The 12,088-nt window shown below is 37.9% G+C and overlaps 1 protein-coding gene across 4 annotated transcripts in view; it reads right to left on the bottom strand.

Annotated features, from left to right (window-relative positions):
• The window catches only part of LOC127880948 (plexin-A4-like), a 159,386-nt gene that overhangs the window by 19,427 nt on the left and 127,871 nt on the right, over positions 1-12,088 (bottom strand). For all 4 annotated transcript variants that reach the window (XR_008049823.1, XM_052428460.1, XM_052428459.1 and 1 more), the window contains exons 16-22: positions 11,356-11,641; positions 10,690-10,935; positions 9,065-9,217; positions 6,879-7,116; positions 5,589-5,737; positions 3,100-3,290; positions 1,278-1,422 (exon numbers count right to left, since the gene is read on the bottom strand). Coding sequence is in view for 3 of the 4 variants with exons in the window: in XM_052428460.1 (XP_052284420.1) it covers positions 1,278-1,422; positions 3,100-3,290; positions 5,589-5,737; positions 6,879-7,116; positions 9,065-9,217; positions 10,690-10,935; positions 11,356-11,641 (1,408 nt within the window). In the remaining variant the exon portion in view is untranslated. The remainder of the gene's footprint in view (positions 1-1,277; positions 1,423-3,099; positions 3,291-5,588; positions 5,738-6,878; positions 7,117-9,064; positions 9,218-10,689; positions 10,936-11,355; positions 11,642-12,088) is intronic.

The raw sequence follows: 12,088 nt of genomic DNA, 5'->3' as shown, positions 1-12,088 counted from the left end.
GGTTTGATCTTCAATGCCATTAACAGGGGCTCACCAGTACACTCCTGCAGAACACACTAGAGGAATATAGGGAGATCATGGTAAGACTGGTTTGATCTTCAATGTCATTAACAGGGGCTCTCCAGCACATTCCTGCAGAACACACCAGAGGAATATAGGGATATCATGGTAAGACTGGTTTGATCTTCAATGTCATTAACAGGGGCTCACCAGTACACTCCTGCAGAGAACGCAGCAGAACACACCAGAGGAATATAGGGAGATCATGGTAAGACTGGTTTGATCTGCCATGTCATTAACAGGGGCTCTCCAGTACACTCCTGCAGAACACACCAGAGGAATAAAGGGAAATCAGGGTAAGACTGGTTTGATCTGCAATGTCATTAACAGGGGCTAACCAGTACACTCCTGCAGAACACACCAGAGGAATATAGGGAGATCATGGTAAGACTGGTTTGATCTGCAATGTCATTAACAGGGGCTCACCAGTAAACTCCTGCAGAACACACCAGAGGAATATAGGGAGATCATGGTAAGACTGGTTTGATCTTCAATGTCATTAACAGGGGCTCACCAGTATACTCCTGCAGAGAACGCAGCAGAAGACACCAGAGGAATATAGGTAAATCATGGTAAGACTGGTTTGATCTGCAATGTCATGAACAGGGGCTTACCAGCAATCACAAAGGGGAGAATAGGGCTATATTAGCCAACTGATTTTTACAATGGAATAATATTGGCTGACTGGTTTGCAATGGAGTCACATTGGACGATTTGTTTACAGGCTGGTTACCATTACCTTCACAGCTGCAGACTGTTTATAATGGAATAACCCTTGAAGACTGGTTTGCATATGCTTAACATTGATAGACTTATTTACAACAAATATCAGCCAAATATTTTACAAAGGAATAGCACAGGTGGACTTGTTTACCATGGGATAACTTACGCACACTGCTTTTAAATAGAACAGTTTTGACAGATTTATTTACCATGGAATAAATGAGCACACTAGTTTGAAACGGAATAGATTGAAATGAAATTGATCAGACAATGATTAACAAGGTCAATCTGACCTTTCCACCTTTAATATTTGAAAATCTAAGTTTATGCAATTCAGACATTCTATGCTTTGGCAAAACATAAGAGGTATATAAGGAACAACAAAAATAGATAGAATAGAATTTTCACTTATAGAAACGTCAAAACAATAAAATCCATGACAAGCTCTCACCATGAAGGTGTAATTTACACTTATTAGGTGTTGGGTACGCTACCTTGAGGAATTTATAGAGCAAGAATGTGAACCAGTTGGTAAGCATCTTCTCAGCAATGGACTCTGTTCTACGTAGCAACAACTTGGGGTGGTTCTTTCCTTCCACTGACTTCTCTATCAGCTCAGCTAGCAGGGTCTTCAATATACTGGAAACAGAAATCAACAAGAGTTCAGCTAGCTGGGTCTTCAATATACTGGAAACAGAAATCAACAAGAGTTCAGCCAGCAGGGTCTTCAATATACTGGAAACAAAAATCAACAAGTGTTCAGCCAGCAGGGTCTTCAATATACTGGAAACAGAAATCAACAAGAGTTTAGCCAGCAGGGTCTTCAATATACTGGAAACAGAAATCAACAAGAGTTCAGCCAGCAGGGTCTTCAATATACTGGAAACAAAAATCAACAAGAGTTCAGCCAGCAGGGTCTTCAATATACTGGAAACAGAAATCAACAAGAGTTTAGCCAGCAGGGTCTTCAATATACTGGAAACAGAAATCAACAAGAGTTCAGCTAGCTGGGTCTTCAATATACTGGAAACAGAAATCAACAAGAGTTCAGCCAGCAGGGTCTTCAATATACTGGAAACAGAAATCAACAAGAGTTTAGCCAGCAGGGTCTTCAATATACTGGAAACAGAAATCAACAAGAGTTCAGCTAGCTGGGTCTTCAATATACTGGAAACAGAAATCAACAAGAGTTCAGCCAGCAGGGTCTTCAATATACTGGAAACAGAAATCAACAAGAGTTCAGCCAGCAGGGTCTTCAATATACTGGAAACAGAAATCAACAAGAGTTCAGCCAGCAGGGTCTTCAATATACTGGAAACAGAAATCAACAAGAGTTCAGCTAGCCGGGTCTTCAATATACTGGAAACAGAAATCAACAAGAGTTCAGCCAGCAGGGTCTTCAATATACTGGAAACAGAAATCAACAAGAGTTCAGCCAGCAGGGTCTTCAATATACTGGAAACAGAAATGAACAAGAGTTCAGCTAGCAGGGTCTTCAATATACTGGAAACAGAAATCAACAAGAGTTCAGCCAGCAGGGTCTTCAATATACTGGAAACAGAAATCAACAAGAGTTCAGCTAGCCGGGTCTTCAATATACTGGAAACAGAAATCAACAAGAGTTCAGCCAGCAGGGTCTTCAATATACTGGAAACAGAAATCAACAAGAGTTCAGCCAGCAGGGTCTTCAATATACTGGAAACAGAAATCAACAAGAGTTTACCTAGCAGGGTCTTCGATATACTGGAAACAAAAATCAACAAGAGTTCAGCTAGCATGGTCTTCAATACACTGGAAACAGAAGTCAACAAGGGTTTCCAATATACTGGAAGCAGAATCTTGCAGTCATTAGGAGGTCCTGGGTTTGATCTGTGCTACAAAAGCATTCCAAGAATTTTCGCTTCAGACACCAGGAACTTGTTTTACCCAGACAAAAACTCAGTGGTTTCTCAATAAGATTTAGGATTTAATTACTAGATCTATACAGCTTTAATAAATAGGTCTAAATTGAATGGAGATCTCTAGACATTGTCCATATTTATACAATTGTGTAGAATACATATACAGTGATGCTTTTTCTAACTAACATTTTACAGGTTCAAGTGGTAAACAACTTGCAATTTGATTTTGACTTGCTCACTGAGCTGACTGGCCAAACAAAAATGGATTCAATATCAAAGTAACACAGCAATATTTATTAGAAACTCTAAATGAAATTTATTTCCAATAGCTAGAATAAAATTATTAATGTCCCTTCTATAGACTCATGACAACCATTGCTTTAAATACAGGCATGAACATTTCAGATTCTCTTACTCAGTGGCATATTCCATTTTTGTCTGCAGCGCTACAGAAATCAGGGATGCAACATTCACACGTTCTCTCATGTTAAACTTCTTGTGGCCTTCGAGGGTTCTTACAAACACAAGCAAGAACGTTCGGTTGCTGATGAGGTTTGCAAACTGCTTAAGGCCGTTCTCCATCTGTTCACGCTGATCAGGGGCCACCTGAGGTAGAAATCATATGAGCTCTGTGAAAAAGGAGCTTAAAGCATGTGCGTAAAGTGTCGTCACACCTCAGTGATTTTTTTGCTTTTATTTGTTACAGCCTGTGCCATTTGAATTGGGAAAATTAGCGCGATAAACCGTGAAATTGGGAAAAATAGCGCAATACACCATGAAATTGGGAAATATTTAGCATTATAAATATAATTATAAATAACATAATTAATAGTGTATTTAGTGCATGTTAGGGGGGTTTCTAGCCATTTTGGAAAAAGGAGTCTGGTCAAATTGGGATTTTTTTTTAATCAATAAAAGTGGCAAATTTGGGAATTATTTATTGACAAAAAAGACTAAATTAAAGTTATATATTTTTTAGGATGCTTAAAAAATAAAGTTGAGATCTAGAGTTTAGAAATCATAATAAAGTCATAAGAGACTTCTTTCTTAAAAAAAATAAAAATAAATAAATGTTTTTTGGGAAATCAGGCTTTTGTTGGGAAACTTTGGTCAGACTTTTGGGAAAAAAGGTGGAATTATGCGATTGGAAAACAGCCAAAAATCTGCAGTAATTTTGGGCAAAAAAATCACTGCACCAGAGCAGACTGCACATGCTAATCTGGGACAAAACTTTACGCATATGTATTAAGCCTTGTTTTCCTAAAAATATTTTCGCCTTTTGAACAGTATTTCATTCATATTACAGCAGCCTTTTTGCTTCCTCTCACTTATCCTGGGTAAGCTCCTTCACCAAAACAAACAGCATACACCATTGACCATGACCAACAACTGTTCTACTTGAATCAGAGGAAGGAGAATGAATGTAGACATTATTTGAGTCATGTTCTGACAAAACCTGGCATAATGCAGTGTTCCAATCCTAAACCCTATGAGCTATGCAGTGTTCCAATCCTAAACCCTATGAGCTATGCAGTGTTCCAATCCTAAACCCTATGAGCTATGCAGTGTTCCAAAACAAAAAGCATACACCATTGACCAACAACTTCTCTACTTGAATCAGAGGAAGGAGAATGGATGTAGACATTATTTGAGTCATGTTCTGAGAAAACCGGGCATAATGCATGTGCGTAAAGTGTCATCCCAGATAAGGACGACACTCTCCGCCAAATTAGATTTTTGCTAAGAAGAGACTTCATTTTAACGAAAAATGTCATAAAAGCTGAAAGTGGCGTCCCTAATTAGCCTGTGCAGATTGCACCGACTAATCTGGGACGGCACTTTACGCATCATGCCCAGCTTTCTCAGAACACGGCTCGCATGATTTCATGACATACCACCACACAAGTAATATAGCTTCAACTTGATCAACAAGATTTTGAATAATTTAATTTATCAAACAGGAAGGCCAATATCGCTCACCTGAGAACCAAACAGTCTTTACTATTCTAAACGGCTTTTGAGAAATAAATTTGTATTCTGACTACATGCTTTTTAATTGAAACTATTTTAGAACTACACTGAGATCATCAAAACAGGTGTTTTGAGTACTTATATGATAAATACATTCAAATGAACTCTCTTTTATTGATATTTCTTTTGAACAAACAAACCATGCTAATATCACCGCTAAAGATGTCAGTATCATGTGTGCTTAATGCTAAAATCCTAAACCCTATGAGCTATGCAGTGTTCCAATCCTAAACCCTATGAGCTATGCAGTGTTCCAATCCTAAACCCTATGAGCTATGCAGTGTTCCAATCCTAAACCCTATGAGCAATGCAGTGTTCCAATCCTAAACCCTATGAGCTATGCAGTGTTCCAATCCTAAACCCTATAAGCTATGCAGTGTTCCAATCCTAAACCCTATGAGCTAAGCAGTGTTCCAATCCTAAACCCTATGAGCTATGCAGTGTTCCAATCCTAAACCCTATGAGCTATGCAGTGTTCCAATCCTAAACCCTATGAGCTATGCAGTGTTCCAATCCTAAACCCTATGAGCCAAGCGGTGTTCCAATTCTAAACTCTATGAGACATGCAGTGTTCCAATCCTTAACCCTATGAGCTATGCGGTGTTCCAATCCTAAACCCTATGAGCTATGCGGTGTTCCAATCCTGAACCCTATGAGCTATGCAGTGTTCCAATCCTAAACCCTATGAGCTATGCGGTGTTCCAATCCTAAACCCTATGAGCTATGCAGTGTTCCAATCCTAAACCCTATGAGCTATGCAGTGTTCCAATCCTAAACCCTATGAGCTATGCGGTGTTCCAATCCTAAACCCTATGAGCTATGCGGTGTTCCAATCCTCAACCCTATAAGCTATGCAGTGTTCCTGACACTTACATCAAGCTCCCTGAGGACAGGGTGGGTGTCCTCGTCAGCAGGGAACAGCACACGCATGCAGTAGGTGCGGTAGTCCCAGAACGGGATGGCTATCTGGCCTAGCTGGTCATTGGTCAGCTCTGTCATGTCGGTCTGCAGCTCAGCAAAGGCTGCAAATAGGAGCCATTACAGAGGTTCAAGATTTGACTTCTTTTAGAGGGTAAAAATATTTTATATTTGATCCTATCTCTATGAAAATGGTGTTTAATTGATAGCAATTTGGATTCTTTTCATCATCATTATTGTCTTGGATCAGCGATTGTGAACATAAAATACCTGCTCAACAACGCTTGCAAAAGTTTCTGAAAGTAACAACCTAGAACACAGATCAGATGTATAAAAGAGTTACCTTTCTTAACCCTTTCCCGCTAAGTAGCAAAGCGAAAATTGCTATATGCAACCAGCATAAAACCAGATCAGCCTGCGAGTACCTTTCAGTGTGCTCAGGTTTTATGGTAATTGCTGCTCATAAATATCTTGGAAATGAAGCCTTTAACATTTTTATCTTTCAATCTATAAGAAAGGCATTTAATTTAAGTGGATTTTTTAAGGGACTGCAAATGCCTCCAAGTGCATATCTGAGTGGTAAAGTTGGAACTAAACAAGCCTTGCTCTGAGAAAAGGGGGTTTAATGCATGTGGCAACGGCTTGCTCTGAGAAAAGGGGGCTTAATGCATGTGGCAACGGCTGATCAGGTACAGCACTTTCCACCTAGAACTAAACAAGCCTTGCTCTTTCAGTGCTGGAACCGAATTTTGAAGGCCTTTGCAAACAGTTTGGATCCAGATGAGATGCCAAAGAACGTGGCGTCTCATCAGGATCCAAACTGTTTGCTATTCTGATAGTATTCTTTGAAAAATATCGAAGAAAATGCTAATTTTAGAAATTCAGCAGACAACATTTTAGCAGATGACAAATTTCCCAGCATGCAAAGGTTTAATGCATGTGGCACCGGCTTGCTCTGAGAAAAGGGGGTTTAATGCATCTGGCACCAGCTTGCTCTGAGAAAAGGGGGTTTAATGCATGTGGCACAGGCTTGCTCTGAGAAAAGGGGGTTTAATGCATGTGGAACCGGCAAATCAGGTACAGCACCCTCCACCTAAACTGGATTTTGCTTAATAGAACCTTCCTTAAATCAAAAAATATAATACAAGCGAAATCCTTGATTGACATGTGATGACACTTTATAAACATGCATTAAAGCCCCTTTTCTCAGAGCACGCCTCCAACAAAATCAACAGCAAGAGTTACCTTCTCTGCACTCCTTGGCGACTTTCACCTCGAGGCTGTCCATTTGGATCTGCCACTTCTTCTTCATGTTCATGTTCTCCCGTGACTTGATGCACCAAAGGACGACAAAGAACACGACCCCGATCACGAGCACACCCCCACCCACCCCCAGACCTATAATCAAGCTGGCAGGTAGCACCTCTGCCACCTCGTAATGCAGGGAGCCCACCTTTCTGGTGAAGTTTCGCCCGACGAAAACCTAGCAGAACAATGGGCAGAATGATTTTATGCAGGGGGAAAAAGAATATTGGTTAACTTTAAAAAGTCTTGGTTTTAACTGCAGGTAAACTTCTGAAAACATGGCGTAATGGATATAATGTCCACCTAGCATTAAATCTCCCCTCTAGACACCAAGTACTGGTTCTAGGCCCAGGAAAAGGTCTTGAGAGGGATTTAGTAAGGCTTAGGCTTTAAATGCAATTGAACTTATATATATACAGTGTCAGTTTAAAACACTCTGCAGGTACATGTAGGTTAATTTGTCCTAAATGTCTGAAATATTTATATATAATGGTGGCCATATGTATAGATATCAACATTTTGTACAGAAACAGTGCTCACGATTGTAATCCAACATAACTCGAAGGGTGTTCTTCTGAATACTGTACAGTCAATCTTTTGGATGCGACCACTTGTATTAAGCACCCTTTGTCTTATGCAACCATTTTGAAATCCCACGGAGCTTTTTCGCTATATAATGATATAGTATTAAGCGACTTTTGTCTTACGCGACCAGCGACCGCTGATTTTTGTGTATTTTGATGTCCAAATCTTGAATTAAGCGACCACTTGGAGGTAAAAGTGGTTAATCTATTGATCTTTCAGGGACAGATCCGTGTTAATTGTTTATCTAAAACGATAAGATGTACTGTTACACCTCTGCTTTGTTTTCTTACCAATAATTATGCTTTGTCTTGTTGACCGGTTCTGACCGGTATTGTTGTAGACTGCGTATAAATTTATTGAGTTGAATAATAGGGGAACGTATTGCGCACAGTCTACAGCTTAAATAATTTACTATGTGGAACGTTAAGAGACAATGCCGATTTTTCTTGAGAATAGATAAAAGGTGAATAAACAATGCACTGTACGCGACAAACATTTCCTGAGAAGTGCGGAAAATAAACTATTAATCGGCAACATCTGTCAATATCGGTACATTACCAATTTGTAATTATACTAATTAGTAGATATTTGTTAGCCAATCACATTGTTATTTACTTAATAAATTTTCCAATCAGGCCTGTTTGTTTGTTTTCAATTGACGTGTTTTAATTTTTTTCAGCTCATTATGTATCAAAATCGAGTCAGATTTCCTTAAGCGTACATGCAGAAATTAAAATGTCAAAACAAAAAGTGTAAACGTTGAACGAGAAAATTCGGGTTTTGGAATTGTCAAAGAGTAAAAGTGCACGTAAAATCGCAGATAAGTTTAGAGTCCGTAAAACTCAAATTCAGAACCTTCTTTAAGGTTAGGCCGAGGTGCTTAAAGACGTGGAAAATAATGTGTCAGGTGAAAAAAATGCGAAAAATATTTCCTTATCTATGGTGTTTTTGCAAATAAATATGTAATACAATTCATTTATAATAAATGATAATTTATAATAAGTGAAAAAATAAAACAAATTATAAGTTAAATATTGATTATGTATTGTGTTTATATTCATTTTATTATAAAAGTTAAAATAATTGTTGACAAAAGACATTATCCTTCATATAGATTAAAATTGAGGGTAAGCATTCTTCCTGAATGGCCTTTTTTATTTAAAGACCATTTTATTAAGAGACCACTTTTGATTACTCCCTTGAGTGGTCTCTTAATACAAGATTGACTGTATATAATATTCCACTTGTCAGTGAAACAAATCCTGAAAACACTGCTTTTACTTCAATCCAGTAAGAAAACTTAAATTTTCATCACACCTTTATCAAACACCTTTAAGCTGTTTTGTATACCGTAAAAAATCAGTCATAAGTTGAGTTATATTTCCATATGCTCACTCTCACATAAGGAATCTCAATAGAATACTTTTGACATTTCAACTCAATAGCAGTTTGAAGATTTCATCTCAAAAGATTTGTAAAATAATCGAACAATTTCTCTACAGAACAATCAATCAATATTCCCTGCTACTTGTGGCCCTTACCTCTATGCTTGGGTTCCCACCCGAGGGGGAGGGGGGTGGGGGTTTGCAGTTCAGCTGGTTACCATTCTTGTCAATGGAGGTAACATTGCAGAATCCTGAGCCAATTTTCACCACTATGTCGCTGGTGTTAAAGCCCAGGTTCAGGTATTTGCCCTGCATGAACATGTTGGTGTAATGTTATCTTTGCTCTATGCCATTAAGACTATGATCATGTCTATTCAAATATTGTTTACTTTCTTTTTATTCAAAAGTGATGGTGAACCTTCTCCTCAGTACATACTTTCAACTTTTTTTTATTAATTTTACTGTCAATAAAATACAATGAAAGCATCAACTATGACTGCTGGTTACAGCATCAGGATGTACAAAAAAAGTTATGATATTTTTTTTAATTGATTCTTAAAAAGATGATATACTTAATTTTTTATTAAAGTTAATACTGAAACACTTCTCTCAGCTTGTGGTGTCAGCATTTTTTGGTATTTTCAAAAAATAAATTATGCTTTAGTTTCGTTTAAAAAACCTTATAATTCAATTCACAGTTACATAACATTACACATGCAAATAGTTTCTGTTAAAATTGTGGTCTGCACCTCCTATTCACATAACACTGAAGACATGTTTAAGGGCCCCTAGAAGCCCCTAAATTTGTCACACAAATACCTCCACACAGCTTTGCCAACTATGTACAAGGGCACATAACTCAGAAATGTGTCAATCATTGAAAACAAGACTATTGTCAAGCAATATAAGTCCCCTACCGGCTCCACCATTGTCAGAAATTCCAACATTCAGATTATTTTTTTATATATATTTGTTGCCATAGCAACCATAATTTTTGACTTAGGAACAAAATGAAATGAAGTGCATAATATTATGTTCATATTGCCATCTATCCATGTTCCAAGTTTTGTGAAAAAATATTAAGAACTTTTAAAGTTATCGCAGGATCCAGAAAACCATCATTTTCAGCAGTATTTCTAGTCTATTTGTTGCCATAGCAACCAGAATTTTAGACGTAGGAACAAAATGAAATGACGTGCATAATGTCCATATTGCCATCTATCCATGTTCCATGAAAATATTAAGAACTTTTAAAGTTATCGCAGGATCCAGAAAACCATCATTTTCAGCAGTATTTCTAGTCTATTTGTTGCCATAGCTACCAGAATTTTAGACGTAGGAACAAAATGAAATGACGTTCATAATGTCCATATTGCCATCTATCCATGTTCCAAGTTTCATGAAAATATTAAGAACTTTTAAAGTTATCGCAGGATCCAGAAAAGTGTGACAGACTCACAGAGCGAAAACCATAAGTCCCCTCCGATGAAACCGGTAGGGGACTAATAAAATGTGTCTAGGAAAGCTATGCCTTATGGTGATGAGATAATTGAATTTGTAATTATATAACTTGAGAAATGTTGAAGCAATATGATTCATAAACACGGAGTATTCTATTAGGACAAACCAAAGGTCGGACCAACCACCAAATTAAACGACAAGGGCACTTGTATATATATCCCCCCTCTGCAGGAACATGAATAAGAAATGTTTGAACTTAAGTGTAAAATCTTGCCCCAATGTTCAAGTACTTGTGATTGAGCTAAATTTTAAAATCTTACATCAATTGTCAGGTAGTTATCAATCTTGCTCTGGTAAGATCGCTCAAACGGCTCTGGAAATTCAGGGTCTGGATAGATGGTGAACATCTCTTTATTGTCTTTGGTACGGTCAATGAAAATGTTGTCCAGTTTGATTCCGTATGTAAACTTGGCCCCCTGCATGCGGTCGTCTGGTAGGGAGTTGTTACTGATCTTGGGTGAGTAGCACACCATGTACTGTTCATCTTGCTTCGGGATGATACACTCCTGCAACCATGGGGAGAAACATTGGTTACACCTCGCTGGAGCAGGAAATAGGAGTAGTTATGTCAGAAAAATAATGTTTCAAATAAATGAGTATTGGCCATAACTAATGCCTAGGCTAATGTATTTTATGTTTTTATTTTATATTTAATTTCGTATCTTGTTTTCAAGGGTTTATTACAGAGGCTGGTGACTAGACGCTTTAAATTTGTCGTAATTTTCACAACAAGGTTAAGTACAGGAGGAACACTTCTTGTGTTAAGTTAATATTTTGGGGAGGGGGACGGATTTTTAAGCATTGATTGCTTAAGAATAACATAATGTTTTCATTTTTACCCAAGGCATATGGTTACCTAAAATCTCTACCCTTACATTAAACCTAATGGAGAGCTAGTAATTTATTTTTTTATATATTCAACATACCCCATAATACTCTTTAATTGATCTCCTTCTTCGATCCATCGGTGTGTACTCCTTGAAGACCATCACAGCCTGCTGCACATACTCCAGGTTAGTCCCGCGGACGTGGATCTCTATCCCACCACTAACGATGCCCTTTATAGGGGAGACCCCAGTCACATTGGGGTTCATGATGTACTCGTACAGAAGGGTCGTGGAGACATTTTGGTTGTCAAACCTGGCCGACACCAGGTATGAGTCATTGGTAATGGAAGCCTTGGTGACGCACGAAAGAATTAATTGGGAGCGGCTGTAATGAATAAATGTTCATTTCAAACCAGGGTGTGCCATGACAAAATGAATACATTCATGAGTCAAACTAGAATATTACTGTTAAGGTAGCGCACCCCTAATGATTTCCCGCGATTTATTTTACGATCATAGCCGATCTTCAATGATCAGATATTTCAGAGAGATTAATTTTTTTCTTCAAACTTTGAATTTTGATATATGTTTACGTAATTCCTATATAATACAGTATTTTCACAATTAAAATTGACTTTATATAAAATATATATACCAAATATCATCTGAAAAATACGATGTCACGATTTTCTTCAAAGATTGCAGAGCCCTTTTAACTGTTTATTTATGTATATCTGATTTAAGCTTTAGGTAATGTGAAGTTGTCGTGGTCGAGTGGTTAAGTCGATAGACCAGATCTTCCCGCACAGGTTCGAATCCTGCCGGCATCGCA

The sequence above is a fragment of the Dreissena polymorpha genome, chromosome 5 (assembly GCF_020536995.1).
Source record: "Dreissena polymorpha isolate Duluth1 chromosome 5, UMN_Dpol_1.0, whole genome shotgun sequence".
NCBI lineage: Eukaryota > Metazoa > Mollusca > Bivalvia > Myida > Dreissenidae > Dreissena > Dreissena polymorpha.
Note: the sequence above shows the minus strand (reverse complement) of the source record. Positions and strands in the feature narration are given on the sequence as shown.